General features: G+C 35.0%; 1 protein-coding gene across 2 annotated transcripts; it reads right to left on the bottom strand.

The window, feature by feature from the left end:
- Positions 1–11767: 11767 nt before the first annotated feature.
- LOC132610571 (kinesin-like protein KIN-12B) lies at positions 11768–20879 on the bottom strand. 2 transcript variants are annotated; one of them, XM_060324891.1, is made up of 16 exons: positions 20514–20879; positions 19281–19418; positions 19008–19091; positions 18777–18902; positions 18628–18687; positions 18490–18543; positions 18312–18398; positions 17571–17666; positions 17146–17291; positions 16158–16307; positions 15907–16036; positions 14530–15801; positions 14355–14453; positions 14118–14270; positions 13236–14036; positions 11768–12295 (listed from the first exon to the last, which is right to left on the bottom strand). In XM_060324891.1, the coding sequence occupies exons 1-16, from the start codon at positions 20784–20786 to the stop codon at positions 11987–11989; spliced, it is 3978 nt and encodes a 1325-aa protein (XP_060180874.1). In that variant the 5' UTR covers positions 20787–20879; the 3' UTR covers positions 11768–11986. The 2 variants fall into 2 exon arrangements, with proteins under 2 accessions (XP_060180874.1, XP_060180872.1); XM_060324889.1 differs by having other exon boundaries at positions 18306–18398; positions 20514–20878.
- Positions 20880–24611: the final 3732 nt, after the last annotated feature.

The raw sequence follows: 24611 nt of genomic DNA, 5'->3' as shown, positions 1-24611 counted from the left end.
GGAAATCACTCCCTCCAATTTTATGTCATCTTTATTCCCCTTCTTCAAAAGTTATCACTTCTATTCTTGATTTAGTTAAATGAAAACAAAAACATTAGTTTTTCAAAAAAAGAAGAAAAACATTGTAAAACTAGGTTGGCAATGGTGAAGTTCTGACTTGGCTAAGGAATCAGATGACTTTTCCTGAAAATCCCGTCTGCTTTAAAGAAACAAACAATGGAAAAAACAAGACAATTAATTAAAGAAAATAAAGAGATACAGAGGATTGTAGCCAGATGTATATGATCTTTTCATCTTTAATTAAAGATTTCGAATTTAAGTTCATAGGCAAATTCGGGATTTAAAGTTTATGAGTTCATACAATATATTTTATATATTCTTTTAATACATATTCTCTAGATCCGTCAATGTTCTCGAGCCTTGAGTATAGAAAAAGTTCTTATAGGAATGCTTCCCTCGGGTCTTACCAAAGGTGCATTTCAGCTTTATGAGTTCTGAATTTGACGACTTTAAGTGCTAATAACTAAATTCTAAATTTAATATTTGTACATACACATTTAATGAATTTCGTTACACAAATATAGTGTTTGAACAAAAAATATTGAATATGGTCGAATTCATATCTGAACTTTTACCGCCACGCCCGAACTTTATACACCTCAAATTGAATTAATCGGGACCATAATATGGATGTCATACCGGGAAACAAAAAAGACAGGGAGAAATGGACAAGTAGAAAAAGTAAAAAAGAAGGAAAAGAAGGAGTGGAATTCAGATATTTAGAGATGCTTTAAGAAAGGTATACTTTTTTCTCCATGAGAAGCTGTCAGCAAATTCACTAACATTTTATAAACACCAACAAAAAAAAAAAAAAAAAAAATCTTCAGCCATAACTTGTTTTTGGAGGCTGTTTTTAAATATTATTTTATTTATATACAATCTTTAATATTTTTCATAAATTTAGTCGTTTCAGCATCATGCATCTGTTCCAAAATATTTGACATTTTAAAAATAAGAACCTATTTGTTTAAAATTATTTTCCAAATTTATCCTCATTTAAACAATTAATGGAGTATTAACTGAGATGTTTGATGTGATATATATAACATGATAGGTAGAATTAAGGTTACAAAATATAATTTTCTTGTAAAGTGTACATAAATCTAGTTAAAAGAAAAAAAAAAGATTTCCCATTATATATTTAATTTTGTTTGCACAACATGGAAAAAGAACCCTTTGCAATTTACTTTCTTCATTTTCCTGCTATTATTATGTTGTCTTCATTTCTTTTCTTCTTTTATTTCCTTCCTATTTTTAAAAAACTCAAAAGTAACTTCCGGAAAAGAAGATACATGAATCTTCCTTTATTACTAGTCCACAATAAAGTCAACTTGGTTGGTGAAAAAAAGATTTCAGTTATTTGTTAAATCACATTGAACAAACCAAACCTGTTAAAATCATGAACAAGAAAAAAAATCTAAGAAAATGAAAAAGAATGAAGGATTTTGACTGCATGAATAGATTTTTAATCATAGCATTTCCATAATTAACTCCGGACATAACGAAAAAATAGGGTCCACAATGAAGTGGATAGTTTTGAGGGAGATTGATTAAATATGTTCTTTAGTTATAATTGGAGATTATTGATCAACCAATTGTTTTTCGAGATAAGGGTGGTAGGGTTTGTGGGGAAATTAAGATGAGACATTTGCATACTAGTCTCATGCTACAAATGTCGTACATTATGCTATAATATTTGTAAGTTAATCGGGTAAGGTACTACAACAACAACATACCTAGTGAAATCCCACTATGTGATGTCTGGAGAGGTTAAAGTGTACACAGACCTTATCAAGGTAAGGAGATTGCTTCCGAAAGACCCTCGGCTCAAGAGAAAGCATAGAAAAAAAAAGGTTAGATAAGGACTAGCAATTCAAAACAGTATGCAAATGAAATAGAAAAAAAAAACGTTAGATAAGGACTAGCAATTCAAAACGGTATGCAAATAAAAATACCAAAACCGAAGTAAGAATTATGAAAAATTTCATCTATGGCGAGAAAACGAGACTATATGACATTACCTAATTAAATCTCTCTTAGTCGTGATCAGATCTAATTAGAAAGCTATGTGATATTCAAGTTTGATTTCGAAATGAATAGACTTCGACATAAAATTGAAGAGTGACAAAATCAAGTGATAATTAGGTCGATGGAAGCAAATAATTTTTGTTTTGAAACTAATATATATAATAATAATTTTCCCCTCACAGAAGTATTTCAACAATCAAGAGGTCACAATTCTAACCATAGTATTATAACTTTGAATCTAATAACTCTTGGCGATATAGATGCCTAGCCAGTTTTAATCTTGTCAGATTTTTTGTTTTAATCATTTTGTGGAATGTCACAGGGTATGTATTATTAATGCAAACTTTGCATTTAACTTATACAACATTTGATATCGAATTTCGTCACACTAATAAAAAGTTTGGTTTTCAACACAAAACCTGCTTTATTGAAATCACAATAATCGGTATAACTCATGAAAGAATCTATGAATCATTTTATGTGGGATGAAATGTAAAACGACAATGACTACATTAATAATATCTGGATAAGAGCAAGTGAAAAACGAAAGTACCGTCAAAGTTGTAACAAGTTTTGTTATATTATTCACCGTATAATATTTTTTATTTTATTATTATTTATCTCATAATAATTTATGTATTTTAATTCCTCTTGAAATATATGTACTATATCAACAAGGATTGTGATGGCGTGGTGTATATATATATATATATATATATATATATATATATATATATATATATATATCCCTTTATCTTTAACCAGATGTCTCCGGTTCGAGCTCAAAGTATGGAGTCTGTCTTTATTAGGGAGTGTTTTACACTTCATATGAAATTTCGCAGCGTAAATCTGGATGTAAACAGGCCCAATACAGATAAAGAACATCATGTGAAAAAAATAAATTATATGTACTATACTTTTGATTATCAAGTGCTTGTTATGTGGCTTGGATTATCAAGTCCTTGTTGTGTGGTTGGAAGAGGGGTCCAATTACCAGGCTGTCAATATAATCTTCCCTATCATGCTGTATATATCATACCTTCCATTCACTTTATGTCTCTTTCTTTCAACTTAAGCAGCAAATTTTCTCTGATATCTTTTTGGCATATGATAAATTAAAAATAAAAATAAAAATAAAAAAGCAGGCTGTGATTGTCAAGATTGAGTAACCAACTTCATCATTTTGCTTTCACCAACTATATCTTTCACATCCTCATTTCATCAAATCTATTGTGATCTTTCAAGAATATCTCAAGATTTCTACTTAATTCTATATCAAGTACATAGATTTGGATTATAGCAAAGTGATTTGCTTATTGTCAAAGTAATGTTGCTTAAGATTATTTTATTAAAGCACATTGTACTATTTTTTAAAGCACATTTTACTCTAACAAGACATTAGCACTATTTTAACAATATCGTTATTGGATTCGATTCGTAAATAATGTTATAATCAATGATCAAATAAGATAGGGGAATCTGAATAAATATTCTCATACCTACATCTTTTTTCCTTTTTGTATAATTGAGATACCTAGAGGGCCATTGACACAGTTCGAAATTAGGTGGATAATGGACCAGCCCCTTTATCCTAATCCACTAGGGCAATTTGCACGATTACCCTTCATACGGACTGGTCTTTAATTTTTGCCCCTCAATTTGCTGGTGTTTAATTTTTGCTCTTCACTTAAAAAGGTGGCGGAAAATACCCTGAGGTTCTGGGTTCGAAACTCAGAGTAAAAAATAATAATAATTTCGCAAGACATAGGTTTCTATGAACTTATGCCTATTTGGGTGAAGTTACATATAACCTATGCTGGAGACGGCAAACTTTGCCTTGTAAGGTAAACTTTTAGTTATGCCTGAAGGCAAAGTCTGCTGCATAAAACAGACTTTTGGCAAAAGCCTTGCCTTGTGATTTTTTTTTTTTTTTGACAAAAATTAAAGATCACCCCAAAAGAAGGGCAATCCAGGCAAAAAAAATGTAGTATATACTTAAATACAAATTTTGTCATAGAACTAACGCTAGCCAACCACCTTTCGGCCATGTAATTGAAAGATAGCTACTATCTACAATGGCTATTTTTCAATTACAAAGGCCAAAAAGTGGCTATTTGTAAATTTACCCGCTTTTGTCTATGACAAGGCTCGAACCCATGATGTAGGCTTGACTCATACATCACGCACTACACTCTAACCATTTGTATCTACATCTAATTTGACTTCATTCGGATACATGATGCAAAAAGTAGACAGTATTTATTTTTCCATTTTGGTAAACTGGAAATAAGAAAACTATTGTAGCCACAGAAAAAGAGTCACTTTCTTTTGTATAATTTATATTTTCTTTTTGCAAAGAGTTGTTTCTCTCCATGGGCCAATTGAGATATCGTAGTTAACAAACAGTATATCTATAATGGACCACAAAGAGAACCAAAACTTGCTCCATGTTAATGTTCCATTTCCCTTTCCTGATTAAAATGGTAGCTAGGTTTCATCTACATGTCATTTTCATCACCATTTGCCGCATTGATTTTCTTTGAAGTTGGTGTCTATCCCTTCCTATAATAAAGGAGAAAAATTGATTATATACATACATATATATTTTCTTTTTTGCAAAGAGTTGTTTCTCTCCATGGGCCAATTGAGATATCGTAGTTAACAAACAGTATATCTATAATGGACCACAAAGAGAACCAAAACTTGCTCCATGTTACTGTTCCATTTCCCTTTCCTGATTAAAATGGTAGCTAGGTTTCATCTACATGTCATTTTCATCACCATTTGCCCCATTGATTTTCTTTGAAGTTGGTGTCTATCCCTTCCTATAATAAAGGAGAAAAATTGGTTATATACATACATATATATTCACACACACACAACACGCACATTTCATAGTCTTAGATTGTTTTAGTCTATAATCTCATTAGGTTTAGGATAACATGCATATACCCTCAGATAAGATAAGTGGTGTTTCTTAATCACACAAATAGGGTAAAAGAAATATATCGACAATTAAATCAATATACGTTAATTGGTCACACTTGTGTAGACATACGATTACTGTATTTAAGTACAAAAGCGGAGGCATGTTGGCATTTGAAAATTTTAGATTTTGGAAGATATTTTGAGAAGCGGTTTTGTTAGGTAATTTCATCCTATCTGCCTTGTTGGGTTCAGTTTCTCGAGTCCGGAGCTTAAGGGTATTAAAACACACGGTATTTATCAAAACGGAATGACCAAATATTTATATACCAAAAGGGGTATATCGTGGGCTAATCCACGATATACCCCAATTTTTTTTTTCTGTTGTCAGACCAATTCAACGAAAAAAAAAATTATTGTATAACGTGGACTGATCCACGTTATACAATATCCACGTTATACAATATAAATTGTATAACGTGGATCAGTCCACGTTATACAATTATAACTTGTTTTTATCCCGTTTTACAAATACTCGGTAAGACGTTGCCTAAATTTAAATCATATTCGGTTATGTTTTTAATAAAAAAAAAATTATTTATTTTTTTAATTTTTAAAGCATGATTAACTCAAGTAAATATTTTAACACATGCAATAATTAAATGTGTTATATATGTGAACAGAAATAAAAAATAAAATATAAGTTAAATAAACGTCACACATTAACTGAGTAGTAAATGTTAAATTACATACTAACTATTAAACGGCACAAGACATGTTATATATTCTTGGAAGAGTACATAAGGAAACAACAATCGTACAAGTTAAGAAAAAACATAAAAACCAACAAGCAACAACAACTACTGATTTCTGTCGGGGCAGCGATTCTTGTTGTGACCTGTTTGCTTGCACGTACTACACTTTCTAGCCATGCGAGCAGGAGCTATATCCATTTCATTCCTCCTTCTAGTTGTACTCCGCGCTCCTGAAGTTCGCTCGTATTCAGTGTTTGCAATTAAACTGAAGGGAGAAGGTGGCCAATATGCCTCATCACCCAACGGTGAAAAATTTCCACTGTACGTTTGCTTGTAAAACCTGCAACTGTAGTACTTGCTAACATAGGTCTTTGGTTGAATTCCGCGAATATCACAAAATTTAATTGCATGTGAACATGGCATATGGTAGTTTCTCCACTTTCCACACGAACACTTTTTCCCTTCGGCAGAGACTTTAATTATGGATATTTCCGCCCTTACCTTCGTGTGCAAATCTCAGAATCTCAAAGACCCATTCAGTTGCATTGTATTGCTGCATGTCAGTATGCTTTAGGGACCTCTCCCAGTATTCATCAAACTACTTTTCAACAGCGCGCGGCCAAAACTTTTTATCCGCAATCAACAAATCAGCAAGGGTGCTTCTCTCAACAAACCGATCAACAAGATTTTTAAACGTATAACGGACCATGGCAGTAACGGGCAATCCACGAGCTTTCTTCAATAAACCGTTGTAAGACTCGGAGACATTCGTTGTCATAGCCCCCCCACCTATGACCGTTGTCCTTATGCAATGTCCATTTTTCCTCCGGAAGAGCTTTTAACCACAGATACGCTGGAGATGACATTGTTTTGATTTGTTCCATCCTCATTTTATACTTCTTCTTCTGGTGCTCTGTAGCCGCCAACCACATTAGCTTCTCAAGGTCACTGCTGAGGAGCTTTTTATTGAAGTTGCTTTTCAAATGCCGAACGCAAAACCTATGGTGTGTGGATGGTGGTTGTAAGTTTGTAACCAATCATGTGTTTGGACACATTGCAAGATGCCCTGATAACGGTCAGAAATAAGTCCAATTCCTTGTCTCTCACGAACAATATGTCTCCACAACAACACAAGGAACCACGTCCAGGACTCAAAGCTCTCACGTGCAACAATAGCATATGCAAGTGGAAAAATGTTATTGTTCGCATCAATTCCAACAGCAATTAGCGGTTTCATCTCATACTTACCGTACAGATGAGTACCGTCTATTGAGATGATAGGCCTGCAACTTTTGAATCCATCAATGCTTGGTTTATAAGCCCAGAACAGAAAGTTGAAGATGTGTTCACCTTGCATTGTAGTTGATTGGTGCTCCCACTCAACAATGGTCCCCGGATTGAAATATTTTAAGGCAGCCATGTATCGGGGCAATGTCTTGAAAGAGGTTTCAAAATCACCAAATACCATTTCAATAGCTTTCTTACGCCCCTTTTGTGCTTTTCTATAACTAGGAGTAAACAAATGCAATCATTTTATTTTTTTGCTGAACTGACTTAATACTGATGTATGGATCGACCATAATATATGGTATCAACGTAGTAGCAATTAGGTGACTGTTCAAATTGGAATGATCCTTTCTGTAATCATCCGTCAGACAACTGTGGTGGAGATCCGCTTTGCCTGCCTTCCACATACCACTTGAAATTTCTCTAATGCTGATGTTGAAAAAATATATTTACTGTTTGATTTTACGCAAAGCACGCTTGATTCGACGATTGCATGGAAGATTAGACGACTGCATGCATTCTGCGATTTTGCACCAAAATTTTTACAAATTATTGATCGTTTTTGCTTTTACAGCTGCATGCGTGATTTGACGACTGCAACGATTCGATGGCGTAATTTTTTTTTCAACAATCAAGTATTGCACGAATCAATTACCAATCAACAAAATTTTATTGTTGTAAAACGTTGGCCTGCCAACGTTTTACAACAATAAAATTTTTGGAGGAAAAACGTTGGCAGCCAACGTTTTACAACAACATTTTATTGTTGCAAAACGTTGGCTGCCAACGTTTTACAATAATTACCCTGAAAGTTTTAGGCAAACTTAGAGATATTAGGCCGGTCTGTTCGTATTGTGCGGTAGGAAAACCATAGGGGACCAATATGCAGGCAGCTTATATATATATATATATATATATATATATATATATATATATATATATATATATATATATATATATATATATATATGCGTTGTGGACAAGAAGATATGGATCAGTGCATTTTGTCCATAATTTCTGATACATATCTTTTTGAAGTCTGTTTATTTTTCATCTTAAATATTGAAAAGGGTCACCATAGTAGCAAAAAGACATTGACAAATAAAAACAGAAACGTGTCCATCCTTTTCCAATTGAATAAAGTTTAAATACTAATACTTCAACATGAATTTACCCACTATACAATAAAAATTTAATTTTTACAGTGTCCCTTTTTCCCCCCCGTGCCACACCGAGTTTGCCGGCGCTCTCGTTTTGATCTACGTTGGTGAACCTCCTCTTGTATCACACCTGCATCCTGTAAATGCCATAAAGAAAATAGAAGTTATTTTTGTATGATAAATTTTCTTAGCAACTACTTTGATTTTCTATTAGGTTGTCCAATACATCCCTACATATGGGTAAAACATCACGTGCCTCATTTTCGCGGGATTTACGATGAGTCCACCTTCGTGCAAGAGCCGTGTGTGGCGGAAGAGCCCTGCATGGTGGCTGCATCGGTATAATGCGCTCCTAAGCCCAAACCTATATTAAAAAATTAAAATAAATACATAAAAACCTTATAACTATCAAATAGGACAACCAAATAAAATTATTTAATTTTAAAGGTCACGTACCTACAATAAGGAAATGAATCCACACACATCCTTGGCTTTCCTCAACGAAGCGCGGCATAAACAAGTATACAAATATGAAAATGCAGCCGCTCCCCAAGCTTGTCTACTCATTGCTCTAAGGTCACGCATGTCAAGCAAATAGTCTAAATTAAGTAAGTCACCGGACTTATCCGGAAATATCGTGCCGCCACAAAGCCATATCAAGTACAACCTAACCCGCTGTTGCACATCAATTTCTGGGGTCTGATTTGTAATGTCATCTAAGCCTCTAATATATTCAATTAATTTATGTACTTCTAACCTATTAACACCATTAAAACAATCCAGACCGGGTGCCCAACCAGTAAGCTCATGGATCAATTGTTGCCACCCACCAAGATCTATATATCTAGCATTAAGATTATTCAAGGGATTACCATCAACAATCAAGCCAAACATGACCTCAATATCTTGTAATGTGATGGTCGCCTCACCTGTACGCAGATGAAAGGTGTGCGTCTCAGGACGCCATCTCTCTATAAGTGCAGTGATGATTGCCCAATCATATGATACACATCCTACCTCTACTACTCCCCTAAATCCACACAGGCCAAAGTAGTCAAGAATGCGAGGATGAAAAGGATGACGCCTCACGTGCTTCCAAAATTCCGTATCCGCGCGGCGAGGAAACAGGCATCCGGTCGGTCCTCTCAAGGAACCATCCCACACAGCCTCTGATCGATGCTTCTCCTGGAGTGTTAACACATCGTACACTTCTGGCCCCGGATGTACGCATACCCGTGGAAACTCCATACCTTATATAAAAAAAAAAAAATGAAGTCCAGATCAAGCTATTTGGAGTAACTCACTATTAAAAAAATATATTATTCCAATTTTAGCAGAACAAATATGCATTGGCTAGATAAAGCCAACTTCCATACGCCTTATTTAGAAACCACATTAATACCTATAAGGTATAGACAAAATAATTGTCCACCCACTTAGGCTTAGGTCCCATATAATAAAGCATTATCATGACATTTTAAGTTTTTTTTTTTTTTGTTTGGCCTACTGAGGCATCAATTAAGTTTCACTTTTCTGGCTATATAAATATCACATTAAAGGTACAATGAAATATATTGTATAACAATCCATAACAAAATATATTGTATAACAATCCATAACAAAATATATTGAATAACGTGGAACTGTCCACGTTTCACAATTATATATTGTAAAACGTGAACTGATCCACGTTATACAAAATATATTGTATAACGTGGATCAGTCCACGTTTTACAAATATCCACAAAAATAACAAAAATAACAACAACATAACAATCCATAACAAAATATATTGTTTAGTTATTCAGATCTTTTATATAACAATCCACAAAAATAACAGCAACATAACAACAAATTTCTTCAAAAGTGCTACTAAACAAATCGGACCTTTTATATAATAATGCTTCTAACAATCATATTTTAAGTTCAAATTAAAATAACACAAATAACACAAACGTATTAAAATAACACAAATAAAAAATAACAATTTAGATATATAAGACAAACAGATCTACATCTACTATAAATATACAATATTATATGAGTTAGAAAAAATACCTTAATTTAAATAGCAATAAAAGATAAAGATGAAGAAGTTGCTCCAAAAATTAAATTGTAATGTAGGGTTTAAAAAGAAAATAAATGGAGGAGAAGGAAAAGGAGAAGGAGATGGAGAGGTAGAGGTTCTGTAAATTTTTGCAATGGAGGAAGTGGAGGAAGCGGCGGAAGAGAATGGAAGAGAATGAAAATTTTTAGGGCAGAATGAGTGAGTAAGAATTCAGATCAGTCCACGTTAACAATATAACTTGTATAACGTGGATCAGTCCACGTTATACAAGTTATAATTGTATAACGTGGACTGATCCACGTTATACAATATATATTGTATAACGTGGATCAGTCCACGTTATACAATAATTTTTTTTTGTTTTTTTTTTGTTTTTCGTTGAATTGGTCTGACAACAGAAAAAAAAAATTGGGGTATATCGTGGATCAACCCACGATATACCCCTTTTGGTATATAAATATTTGGTCATTCCGTTTTGGTAAATACCGTGTATTTTTATACCCTTTAGGCTCCAAACTCGAAGTTTCTCTATTGCAATGCATGTGAAACATAGCATATACTCACTGATATATTCGAGATGTACACGAGCTAGTCTTAACATCCTTTTTATGAAATCAATTATGGGATCCACAAAAATTCCATGGCTAATATATGGCTGGGGAATGAGCCTACATGGTATCTTTCCTATCTTTTGTATTTGAGTGCAAAAAAGTGTCAGTGCAAAGAAGAGAGAAAAATGGTCCACAAGTAGCAAGAGTTACATGTCAGAGAAGACAATCCCACAAGCTATTTGTTTAATGGTCTCCTTGATATGATAGACTACAATATCAACAAAGCTGCCAATTTTTCCAAAGTACTAATGGACTGTCTGTTCTTGGCTTTCAAATATTATACAAGAAAATGAAATGGCATACTAGTCTGAGCCACTTGAAGATTGCCCCCTATCCTATTGACACCAAAACCAAGCAAATAAATGATCTAAGCTACTAGTGAACATCCATGTTCATTCTTGGGATCTTTCTACAGTTCCTATTGTCTCCATTTCTAGGTCCCACCCTATCCAAATAATGCACATCCCAAATTTTTGAAAAAGAAAAGAGTTGATACCTTCCACACCCCTACATCAGCATATGATTTTCAATGTTTGTGTAGAAATATGGCCTTCCCTAGGATAAAATGAAGGTAAATGCTTGATAAAATAGCATAATCCTTGATAGAGAATGAATTGAATCACTAGTATGCTAACTAGATAAGATAAAAAAGTATACATGCTAGTTGGAGTAATTACACTTCGTGTTTGTTCGGTAGAGTCTGCCACTAAGTTACTATAACAAGCGGAAACTTGTCTTTCAAAAGTAGTTCCTAAAATATCTCCTAAAATATCTGCACATACTGCTTCATTGACAAACACTGGACCAAAATCCTGAATCTGAGATTAAAAGGGAAGACCAAGAGAGGGTAAACACGAGAAGTTGAATAGAGAGTAAGGATAAAACCAATCATTCTTCTCATGCTATCGATCAATTATAGGAATTGGATACAAAGAGCTTGATAGAATAATAAGTTGTTCCTTCCACAATTGGTGAGACAATTCCTATCATTGAAATTTGAAGAGAAAAGCTACACCTTTCCAAAACTATGTAACAAACTATTATTGGTACATACAACAAACACAACCACCTTTACATCACACATATCCTAGTCTATATATTGCATCGATCATGGCCAAAGAACCAAGAAGAGGGCTCTACTAATTTTGATAAGTCCTCTTCTCTATTGTAAAATGACTCGATTTCTTCTCTGCACTGCTGATCACCTCCATTATTCATCTCCCCTGCATCATATGCTGTTGTCTCAGAATGATCATAAATGACTTCTGATATTCGATTAGGCAGGCGGGATTCTTTGAGTAACTGATTCAAATTGTTTATCTCCTTTTCATGTTTTTTCTTCAGTTTATCAATCTGTTTGTAAGCCCTGTTAGCTTCTTGCTCTGCCTCAATCGCTCGTTTCTGCATAACATAAGAAATTATTAGAGAACTTTGGTAAAAAAATTACATATCCGAAAGAAGAAAAATGTGCTTCAGGGCAACCAAATCTGCTATAATTTCTCATTATATATCATGAAAAGGTTCAAAATATTTTTGATCTAGTGTACACATCCACAACACGATCAACTGTTTAACACTAATAGCTCAAGCTAACATAGCCAATTTCCACATCCAGTGGCACTGCATAATTCACAGTCAATTAGCAGAGACTTTCTTCTGGAGGAGCAAGTAATCAAACATAAAACAGATCCAAATGCTTATCCGACATAGCCATAATAATTTCAAGAAAAGCACGAAAGATAATAAAACACTGTAAAACAGAGCTCGTATGGAGATAAAAAAAATAGAAAATAATAACTACATTGAAAATACTTGTTTGAGGTGAGCTAGCACTAGCAGAATGTCACACTCCTAAAGAAAGAGGAAGAGTGTCATCTGCTCTGGTAAGATAATAAGAAATGTTTCCTTGTTTCGAGAAGAAAGTGGAAGACAATAAAAACAGTTTCCTTGTTGTGAGACAAAAGCAGGGACATCTCTGTATCTAACCCTCGTTTCAATGAGGTTAGTTCAAATACTCGTCCTTCTCACAGTACTTAGTAAATATTGTTATAAAAGATGTGTTAACCCACACGACAAGACTTGAAATTACTGGGATATTACACAAAAGCATTCAAAATGCGAGTCCCTATATGTAGAATTAGAATTAGAAGTAAAAGAAAAAGATGGGATCGTAGGTGGAGATAGAGATGTATAGGAACTATATAATGATGAAAGGAGTAGCATCATAATGAGTAGTTGACTATAAACAACCAGGAAAGCCAGTTCTAATGCTGCAATGACGAGAAAATACATACTGATAGAATAAAGCGTAACTAGGAAACAACTGATTGCAAAAACTCACTTCAGCGGCTGCGATAGCTTCTTCTGCATCTTTAAGCCGCACAAGCAATTCACCAGCAGCTTGTACAGCTTCAGCAGTATCCCTCAGTTGGGCCTGAAGCCCCTTATTTTCATCCCTAAAATAGCGCCTCTCCTTTTCCCTTTCTACTTTTAGGGCTGAAATTTCTGCAGCAAGAGCATTGATAAATTTAGATTCAGCACCTCTCACTCCTGCCTTTGCAGCTGCGTTTTTGACATCCTCCATACCATCTTGGATCTTCCTATGCCGTATCAGCAATTGCATATGCTTTTCTTCAAGTTCAGCATACTGTTCAAGCATGCGTGCATGTCCCTGCATTGCCATCTGCATTGCTTCTTTCAGCTCTTCCGAGCACTTCTTCTCCAAATCTAGTTCTTGTTTATGCTTTTGAGCCATGCCGCGGCTAGCTTCTAAGTCTAACCTCAATTCTTCTACAAGAGAAATCCATTTACTCTCTGTTTCAGCCCATTGACTCCTCTCCTTTTCAAGTCTCTGTTCAGCACTCTCCTCAGTTGACTCTGGAATAGTGGATAAAGGCGAACGCTCACTTAACTCACATGGATAAGCTAATTGCAGAGGAGAATTTCCTTTCTTGGATGACTTCGGTGAAGAATCTACATAGAACTGGAGTTGGCTTCTCAAATCCTGAATCTCCTCCAGCAAAACATCCCTCTCACCTAAGTCAAAGAAGTTTCTATACCGTTCCAGCTCATCTTGAGTTCTTCTTAATTCAATTTTCGCACTTAAGATTTCTGGATGATTCTCATATTTCTCCTTCAGAACCTGGAAAGCATGAATTAGACATGTAGAGCAAGAAGGAGAAATTGTACATATCAATAGACAAAGTTCAAGTCAGGCACATACCTTATGCTCATGAGTGAGTGATAACAATTCATCCTCCATGAACTCCTCTGTTGGTAGGATTCCATCCATTAAGCTCTCAAGACGAACAATCTTATCCTCGCGTGTTTGGCCAATAATGGCATTGCATTCTCGCTCATGTTTGTATTGTTGAATCTGCCATTGGTTGCAATAAATGTCAAAGAGATGAAGGAAATAAATGAACGTCGTAAGTTGCTCAACTGACCAACCAAAACCTACCAAGCGGTTGAGTAGCATGATCTCAGAACTTTGCTTGGCACATATTTCTTCCAGTGCCATCTCCCTCCGTATTGCTCCTGCCAATACCTTTTCTACTGCCTATAAGAATATTGCACAGAAATAAGTACACGACAGAGTACAAAAAGCAAACCATTCATAAAATCTACAAACTTACTTTGGGTACTTGAATCTTGAGCTTTTCGCAGGACTGTGATCCTTCAGCAGGTACCAACTGTGATTCATCGACAGGAACCAATTGCATGTTTGAGCCATCATTGCCGTCTTTAAGCTCTGGCTGGGAATTCCTTGTCTTACATTTACTACACAAAAAGGTCGACCCTCCTTCAAATGACTGATCATCTGTAATAATAGTTTGGACCCCTACATCTACTTTAACAACTGGAATAATTGCTCTAATGTCAGCAGGTTTGCAAGAAAATCTGAATGATGATCGCCTCAAAGATGTACTCTGGTGGTTACTTATAATTTCTAGTCCCCTATGTAGACTAGCAGCTAAATGTTCAGTCGATGTGAAACAACTTTTACTTCTCTGCTTAGGTTGAGAGTCCAAGCAAATACTGTTCGAAGGCTTAGCAAAGGACAAATGTGGTGCATCCAGCTTGCTCTCTCTAAGATCCTTCTGAGAAGCACTCAGCATTGATGATGTCTTAAGACTTTTTCTACTGCTATTAACTCTTGGTGAAACACTTGGAGTGGGAGATTTCAAAATAGGAGATATATCATTTGTAACTACACTAATGTCTGTACAGGCTGCATCGCCTTCCAAACACTTAGAAGAGTTTTCAGGAGTTCTTTCATTGTAGCCTTCACATTGCTCTAAGGCTGTTTCTTCGACCAGTTTCGCTTTTACTCCTTGATTGAACAAATTAATGGCCAACGATGGAAGACACTCAATTTCAATGGGCTCTCGAGAAGAATCACTATCAAGCTTCTTCAACATGGATTTCCTCAAACCAGCCTCCACATTTTCTTCTTCACAACTTTGATGATTTGATTCTTCAGCCATTGAACAATTTTCGAAATTCTGCAGCCCAGCACCATGAATAATTTTGTTTTCAGGTTGGACAACTTGTTCAGGTACCTCTTCCTCCATGTTAACGTCCACATCCTCAGAACCTTCCTCTCCGTTGCATGTGTTGTGCTTTTCCTCGTTACGTCCTTCAGAAGGACCAACCAAGGAACTCTTGGAAAGAGTTTTTCGCAAGATTCCAACCTCTTTACTTCCTTCTGGCAGGAGACCTAATAGTTCAGCCTCCTCAACAATTTCCATTTCTGTGTCACCATCCTCGTCTAGAGGAGGTAATGTCATTGGACGGTTTAGGCTGAATTTCAAAAGGTTTAAGCTTCTACGCGCATTCCACCCTGATGAATAATTTCCATTTTGATCTGCTTGAGAGCCATTGGCCTTCACTCTGATCAGCTCATCCTGTAAAAAGGAAAAGAAGGCATTCATTCCCAACAAGACTCATAAACAAAGGAATATGCCAATCGTTAAGACAGATATTAACAAGAAAAGGATTTTAGTGCTTACCTTTAACTGTCGTATAACTTCCCTTAAGACATTTACATCATCTTGCATTTCCTCATTGACTACTGCCTTATTCTTGATTGCCTTTGCGCGCTGGGCAAATCTCAGGGTACTAAGAGTCTCGCTCTTACAACTGCAGTATCAAGAAGAGTAAACGACTCTAAATTATCAACAATTACATAAAGCAAAAGAAATTGAAATGCAAACTTTACGAGAATGAAATACAATTGAGGGAAGTATGGTTCTGACTCAACCTCTGTGCTGGAGAAATGGCACATATCATTGCAAGTTTTGCATTCCCACCAAGAGATTCCTGTAACAAAAATGTCAACTTGGAATCTCTATAGGGAATGTGCCGATGCTTTCCTGTTTGGGAAACTTCTGCTAGAATGTTTATCAAGTTCCTGCAAATCTCAAAAAAGAAAAATAGTGTAATCAGAAGCAGAGGTGAAAAATATAATTTGAAACAAAAAGAACGAGAAAAAGCTGAGAAGTTACAAATTTGACACCCTACGGATGGCAAGAACAGTAATTCTGCAAAACCCTTACAGAAAAAGGAAGCCTGAGCTTCACTATATTTCTATTTCTTCAGAGAAAAAGAAACGGTGGTCTCAAGCTATGCAGTATAACTTTGCAGGAGATAGAAAGGAGCATAAATGTTCCTTTAGTACACAAAATGATCAACCCTAATGTCAGTCTTTATAAATGACTTCTAGTTATAGGAGGAAAAAACAGTAATAACCAGTCAGGCACACACAAAATTTGAGATTTAACACATAGTTATAGAAGATTTATACATCTACTGGCAACCCTCTGACATTAATGTCAAGGAAATGAATTTGTCATGCACTCTCTCTAGAGGATCCCACCCACATTCATTGATAACATTAAGGTAGATCAGACACATTCAATTGGTAGTCGGTACTATATAGCAGGTCACGAAAATGTTCATAATCGTACCAGGAAGGCAAAAAAATTTCCAGAAAGCCAAAAGGATCCCTAGATGGATAAATTAGATAGTGTTGGGACTTTTTTAACCAAAAACTTAGGAAATTTTCCGATGGTGCCAAGGCCAAGATTACTGAATGACGTAAAATTCATTACATCTTAAAATGGACAAAGTTCCCCTCTTCTTCATCCAATTAGCTAATGAGAAATATGAAATGCATGTTTATGAGTAGATGAAGTAGTTAGCTTTTTGATAGCTAAACCACAGAGAATTTTTCCAACTTAAGAACATACCCCAGCTGTGACAGGGAGCGATTGATGTTCCCAGCTTCCTTCAGGCGTTCTCCAGCTGCACCAGTTAGCTTTTGCCTTTCTGATCCAGCAAGATCTACGAGATTTATCCTACTCGTCTTTAGGCAACTTAAGCCATCGGCCATCCTCTGAATATTAAAATTTTATATAAGATCAACAGCAAACATTTTCAAATCTCATATACATCAAACAACTGGGAAGGTAAGCAAGTCTTTCCATGCACCCTTATAGCCGCCGGAATATGTAAAACTGCTTTATAAAACAAAAAAATGACAAAGAACAAACCATGCATGACTTGTTAATTAGTATTTCAAATAGAGATCAGATTGTTGTAACAAAGGATTGTAAAAGGTCTATAGAATAGTTATAGATCAGATGATAGTCATAAGGACATGAGAAGTTATTACCTTGCAATGTGATTCAACAACACAAGTAAATACACTGTGAGAACGTGAACTCTCAGCATTTATACTAGTGGCGCCAATTCTCCTGTTTGACAAGCCCTGTAAATATTCATTGAGCAAGCTCTATCAGCTTTTCTAAGTAAGTCAGGCCATTTTCATAGGCAATTCCAAAATAAATTAAAAGAATAGAAGAAAAATACAGATGACAGAATTTGACACTGATCACAGATATCACTTGCTGAACCACTGACTCTACTTAACAAATACACAGGTTGAAATCTAGTGGTTTTCTTCACTATTGGTACTGGATAGGATCTTCAAATAAGAGAGAAGACGAAAAATTAAAATATGTGATCCTCTCCTTCTTCATGTGAAGCACAGCATTGAAAAAGAAACAGGAAAAAGAAAAAGGCAACAACAACTGCAGCAAGGATCAACACAAAGGCAAGGACATTAATCTGGGAAACTAAGGCTTTTGCCCTTCCTCGTTCAGGAAATCACAATAGTGAGAAAGAGTGAAGAAAGAAAAGTCCTAGTCTTTGCCCTAAAGTTCAAACAGAAGATAAGATCAAGTTTCTTTCAAATACATGGACATTTCAAAATGACAAGGACGTGAGGACAGAGAATAAAAAATGCAGTCTCATTTGATCAAGTACCACATATTATCTCAAGTTAAAGAGGTGAGAACACATTATTCTTCTGTTGAACACAATGTAAAAAAAAGACTGCAGTCTGAACCTTCACCAAAAGCTTTGTCACATCCTTCATGGTAGAAACACATTCCTCGGTCAAATTTTCAACATAGACACCAGTTCTCACGTCCTCCCTGATCTGAAAAGTGAGCCAATTTAAAATTATTAATATAGATTTCTCATAAAGTAGACAATGAACGCAATACGGCTATATGTTAGCTTCCTTCTACCTGGAGGTTTCGTTGACTAGGATCCAACAAATCAGTGATTTGTTCGTTGTATATCTGCAAATTATGAGTATTAAACAACGTAGCAGAGTTATGTAAGACCTTTTTCACAATGCAAAGTAATCAATCAAGTTGCCTAACCTCAAGAAAGGAGCATCGACACTGATACACGAGTTGTTTGTCAGAATGCTTGATTTGTTCCTGAAAAGAAAATGAATTGACTACAACCGTCAATTTTTATAAAAGTGGAGAAAAAACGTCATATAATAAGAGAGACAACAGAATATCACCTCCCCAATTCTTTCAAAAAGTCGATGAAAAACGCGCGGTGTTAAGCCTTGTTGATCACTTCTCAAGTTTTCTTCCAACAAGGCGTTGGCTGGTCCCCATAGTGTATATGTCTTTCCGCTACCAGTCTGATTATTCCAAGTCATATGAACATTAAGGGGACATCATGTCAGCAAAATAATTTACAATGCAGTTTCTATTTAGCATACTGCAAAACATAAGGCTTAATTTACCTGCCCATAAGCAAATACTGAGCTGCTAAAACCAGCGAGGCAATTTTCAACAAGAGGAGCTCCCACAAGCTGAAATATATCTAGCTGAAAGAGCAAAACAAAGCAGAATCAATCAACATTAATTGATATCTTTCTTCTAGGCACACCTATCACATTCAAATATATCAATTGCAAACATCTAAAAAACAAGGAAGAATCAAGCACATTTCTTTTCAATTTTTATGCAGTACTTAATTATATCGATCTCTCTTACAAATAAAACATTCCCTTTACCTGTGTAGATTGAACATCAGCGATAGAGTCAAATGTAAAACTGTGTCCGGCTATTGACAAAGAATCATTAGAGACCTTCTGGGCAACAATTTCACCCTCTTCCTCATCTTTGGTAGGTGGCCTCATCCTCACTATAACCTAAAATCATTGCAGGATCATAAGCTCACAAATTATACTACTTCACACAGACAGAAAACAATTAGAAACCAGATACTGAAGAACATGAATTGTAGTGAACGACAAGCAAAAACATGATACTGGAAGACGTGTGTTTCTATCAATGAAAACAACTACCAGTAAACTGATCTTACAGGTCAAATGACTTAGGCTTCTGCCGTCATTTGGAAAACCAGATTTAGGGTGTGCTTGGTATGATGGAACGTGTTTTCCAGAAAAGATTTTCCTATTTTCCTTTGTTTGGTTGCACTAAATATCTTGGAAAATGTTTTCCTTAAAAATTTGAAAGAAAACATTTTCCAGAGCAATAAAAACAAACAAACACATCCCCAACCCTGCACAACCCGCCCCCTACCTGCCTACCCCACCCTTATGCCACACGCTCCCACCTACCCCCACGCTCCTCCCTACCCCCACCCCACCACCCACCACCCACCACCAGCAGTTTCAGGGATAAATCCAACTGCAGTTCATATTTCAACTGAAAATCAGATCAATTGTACCAAAATTAAAGCAGTTCAGTAAAGTTACATTTTTCTTCAACAAATTCAAATTCAAAAAGTATAAATTTCAATGACAAATCCAACTGCAGTTCATCTTTCAACTGAAAGTCAGATCAATTTCACGGAAATTACTGTTCAGTAGATTTAAATTTTTCTTCAACAAATACAAATGGGACACTTACATAAATATACACTTCGGCCATCTAGTTTACCAAACATGGCCGAAGTATACACTTTCTATACACTTCGACTGTATAGATAGTGTATAGGTATGTATAGTAAATGTATATTTAGTATAATACACTACCTATACACTGTGTACATAATTTTGTAAACTAGATGACCGGAATTAATCCAACTACAATTCATCTTTCAACTGAAAATCAGATCAATTACCGAATTAGATTTTTCTTCAACAATTTCACATTAAAAAAAGTAGAAATTTCAACTGGAATTCATATTTCAACTGATAATCAGATCAATCACTATTTCAACAAATTCAAATTCCAAAAAGTAGTAATTTCTTCAACAAATTCAAATTCAGATAAATTACTTTAACTCCAGAGTCAGCAGCAACAACGGGAGCATTCTCGGAAGCTACAGATTCAACAGTGAGCTTCCTTTTCAACGGATTTGAATTCGGATGACGTGGCGGTAACGGAGGAGCATTATTCTCTTTAGACGACGATTTGTTCTTCCGGTAAGAAGGCGGTGGAGTTACCCATTTTTGCTTCGTAGAGCTAGGGTTTGGACTCCACATTGCTTCGTTTTGATTATTCTCCCTTAAGATTGTTGTGCTTCTTTGTTGTTGTACGTTCTGCTTCATTGTTTGTACAGAACCAAAAAAATGGTGGATTTAGGGTTATTGTTTAAGGGAGAAGAGAAAATAGCCGTTGGGGGAAATGATGAGATTTGAATTGAAATAGGGGTCAAAAGGGGCATAAAAGCAATTTGGTCCCTCAATTATTGGTAGTTTCTGATTTTGGTCCTTGTGATATATGACTCAGCATATTTAACCTTCAACTAATAGGAATGTGTGTTTTTAGTCCCTTTATGGAAGAAGTATGTCGCATTTGAACTACTTTTAGAACTATATTACGATAAAAAAAAAAAATGGAGTAACAATACAATCTTAACATTTGGTTCTATTTCCTTGATTTTCACACTTAATTCTGCATTTTCAGCTATAAATTTCTCACTCTGTCATTCTCAGGGAGAGAGCGAGGTGTAGAAGGATCAAGAGAAATGGTTATAGGGAGGTTGCGCCTAAATCATTTGATATGATTGGGATTGTTTGGTTGGCCTATAATCAACTTTCAATCCTGCAGTGATATATTATTCTTGCTATCTCCTTAACCGAGTTCTCTCTTGCAAGCACTGGATCAGCATCCATTGAAGCCATGCGCACAAAATGAGAAAAATGGCAAGCGTAATTGACCCTGGAAATTAGTTTTGCTATGAGAAGGTTCCAGATTCACTTTGGAATTAGTTTGTACAGTAATTTTTATGCAGCGTGGTTATATTGTACGAGAAAGATTGATCCACTAGCTTTCTGAAGAAAGAAATGCAAGTTGATCCAGCCAAGAAGCTTAAGGAATCTGGACTCTAAGCAATAAAATTTGCAGGAACACAACTACTTGGTTTGTACCATTTGTGCATAGCTTAGATATTGGCGAATTTTGAAAATTTCATGCTTTTTTTTTTTTAAGTTTTTGATAAAACTGAAACTTGTGTCGAGACCCAAATGATTGAACTTTTCTTAAGTGATATTTGATCATTATAATGACTATAATTCTCATTCCTAAGTTCTGTGGACTTGGGAACTGTATATAAATTTTTTGTGGAAGGACATGTCTCTTGCGGGGCTTACTTACCCAATTTTTCTAACTCACGTGAGGCCGTTGCATGTGATCAATAGTTCTTTGTTTTTTAGCGTGAAGAGGGACAATAGTTTTATGATATACGTTCACAAGTTTAATAGCGATTAGGAGTTCTAAATTTGATTTTGTCGGGATAGACAATTAAATACAAATATGAAATAGGAGGTATTTAAGACGTATAAGGTAATATTGTGGTTCTCTTTTGAATTATTGAGAGGAACAAGGGCATATAATAAAACTTGAAATCTGCGTCATAGGGCTTTTTTGTGTTTCAGCCAAAATATAAAAGAGGCAGTCTGGTGCACTAAGCTCCCGCTTAAGAGGTGTGATGTAGATAACCTACGAGTTGAAACAAACGATCAAAAAATTTGATCAATTAAACCTATGGATATTCTGATGTTCAATCTTGAGGATCTTCAAAGGCAAAAGTTCTACTACTAAAAATGACTTCTTTTTTAAAATAACTTATAAGAAGTATATATGTCAAAAAGTGTGTGTGTGAAAGTGAGTGTACGTGTATATAAAACCAATATGTTGTATGATAGAATAATGTATAATATAATATGTAAATAGATTTGTAAAGTAATAGTGTATACGGTGTATACATGTGCGAAAGTGAGTGTATGTGTATATATAAACTAATACTATATTGTATGATAAAATAATGTATAATAATATGCAAAATAGATTTGTAAAGTAATACTGTACCTCATGTTTTGGGACTGGTTTCAAGCTGATCTGGGCCCGCCAGTTTTGTTGTGTTTCTGCCAATGGGATTCCCTTTCTTTTTAAAAAGAATTGACTCTTGATACTGGTACTACATAATATTAGCAAATATTTAACCCAAAACCTTAGCATATTTGAAGCCTTAAAAAATCGGCGCTAAGTAGCTAATCAAGAAAAGATGGGACTTCATTATAGGGATGTAAATATTTTTTCCCTTTTTAAACGTGTATACCTAAAGACCTAAAGAATAGTAACCATTTTCAATTCCCCTAAAAAGAAGAGTTGCTTCTGCCACAATATCAAATCTCCTTTATTCTCTAATCTATACGCAATCAATTTTGTTGGGATATACATATGTACACTATCATATGTATACAAATCAGAGGGTGTATACAGTGTCTATGCAAACCTAACTAAAATCAACTGCATTCAACAAATTTGCAGATGTATACACAACCATTTTTTTTTTTTATAAAAACCAATTTATGTATACATTAGGTGTGTACCATTCAACAAACCAGCAAGTGTATATAATATATGCATATAAATAATAATAATAATAATAATAATAATAATAATAATAATAGACGTATGCAAAACCAAGTTGAAAAATAAAAAAAAACATGTATATACATTTAGGGGTCATTTGGTTTGAAGGATAAGTAAAAATATCCTAGGATAAAACTTTAGTGCCTCCGTATTCCATGTTTGGTTGGAATAAAAATTCGGGATGACTAATTCCGGGATTGCAGCCTTATTTTATCCCACCTTGAGGGTGGAATAACTTATCTCGGGATTAGTTATCCTGGGATAAGTTGTTTCCCAACCAAAAGAGCCCTAAGTGTATACATCTCAATCAACAAACCAGCAAGTGAATACATTAGATGTATCCAAAATAAAGCTGTAACAAAATACACATATACATTTAAAAAATCAATTACTTTCTAAAAACAACAAACCCAACTATAAATAACCCTCTAATAGAAAATATTAAAGAATATTAATTGTTCTAACGGAGAGAATTTAGGGGAAGAAGTTAGAGGGGGTCTAGGAGAGAGAACGGAAGTACCCTATACAAAGCTAAACCTTCTAGGAGATAGATGGTACAAAATCTTTATTTTTACTCAGGACTTTATGGGTCTTATGTGCCAAATTTTTTGAAAATGTGAAAAAGAGCCATTTTGTACCACATTCTTAAAAGTGAAAAGGACATTGACAGACAAAAAAAAAAAGGCTCCATTTTGGGCTTAATACCCCGCCCGCGTAGGTCGTTCGGCCCAAAGTAATGCCAAGCGCTAGCCGCCTAACTCATTCACTACGAAAAAAACCAGAAATTGAAAAGTTGTTACTAAAAGGTCCGCTACAAAAAGAATAGGACTCTATGTGGTGACTTTGGTTGCCACAAAAGATCGAAAAGTCGTCACTAAAAGGTTTGCTACAAAAAGAACAGGACTATTTGTGGCAACTTTAGTCGCAACTAAAGATCAATGAAGAAATTAACACTGAGCCTTCAAAAAATATCCCAAAACATGTATACTATGTGTATAATTAGTAAATATATGTTAATGGAGCCTTCAAGAAATATTCCAAAACAAGAATAATATGTGTATAATTAATAAGTATACATTAATTATACATTTGTTAAACAGAATTTATACGTTGATTATACATTTATTATACAACAATGATATATTTTCTACACATATACTTTAGGGATACATATTCTATACGATAATGATACAGTTTCTATACACATTTTTTCTATACATGTACAGTACAATAATGATACAGTTTATATATATACATACTGGAACTAGTTCAAAAATGGATAGAAAATAGAATTATTTTGAAAAGGCTAAAAAAAAACTTTTAAGATTCTCGGGCCATCGAGTGTCAATAGTTTCCCTAGATGGCCATTTGTGTCCTTTTCCCATCTTAAAACTTGGCTAATATATGCCAGTGTTATGTACCAGAATGTACACTGTGCCAACTAGTGATTGGCCACAAATTACTCGTTGGTGGCCAATCACTAGTAATTGGTTCAC

The sequence above is a fragment of the Lycium barbarum genome, chromosome 9 (assembly GCF_019175385.1).
Source record: "Lycium barbarum isolate Lr01 chromosome 9, ASM1917538v2, whole genome shotgun sequence".
Classification (NCBI taxonomy): Eukaryota; Viridiplantae; Streptophyta; class Magnoliopsida; order Solanales; family Solanaceae; genus Lycium; species Lycium barbarum.
The sequence above is the reverse complement of the archived record's forward strand: the minus strand, read 5'-3'. Positions and strand labels throughout refer to the sequence as shown.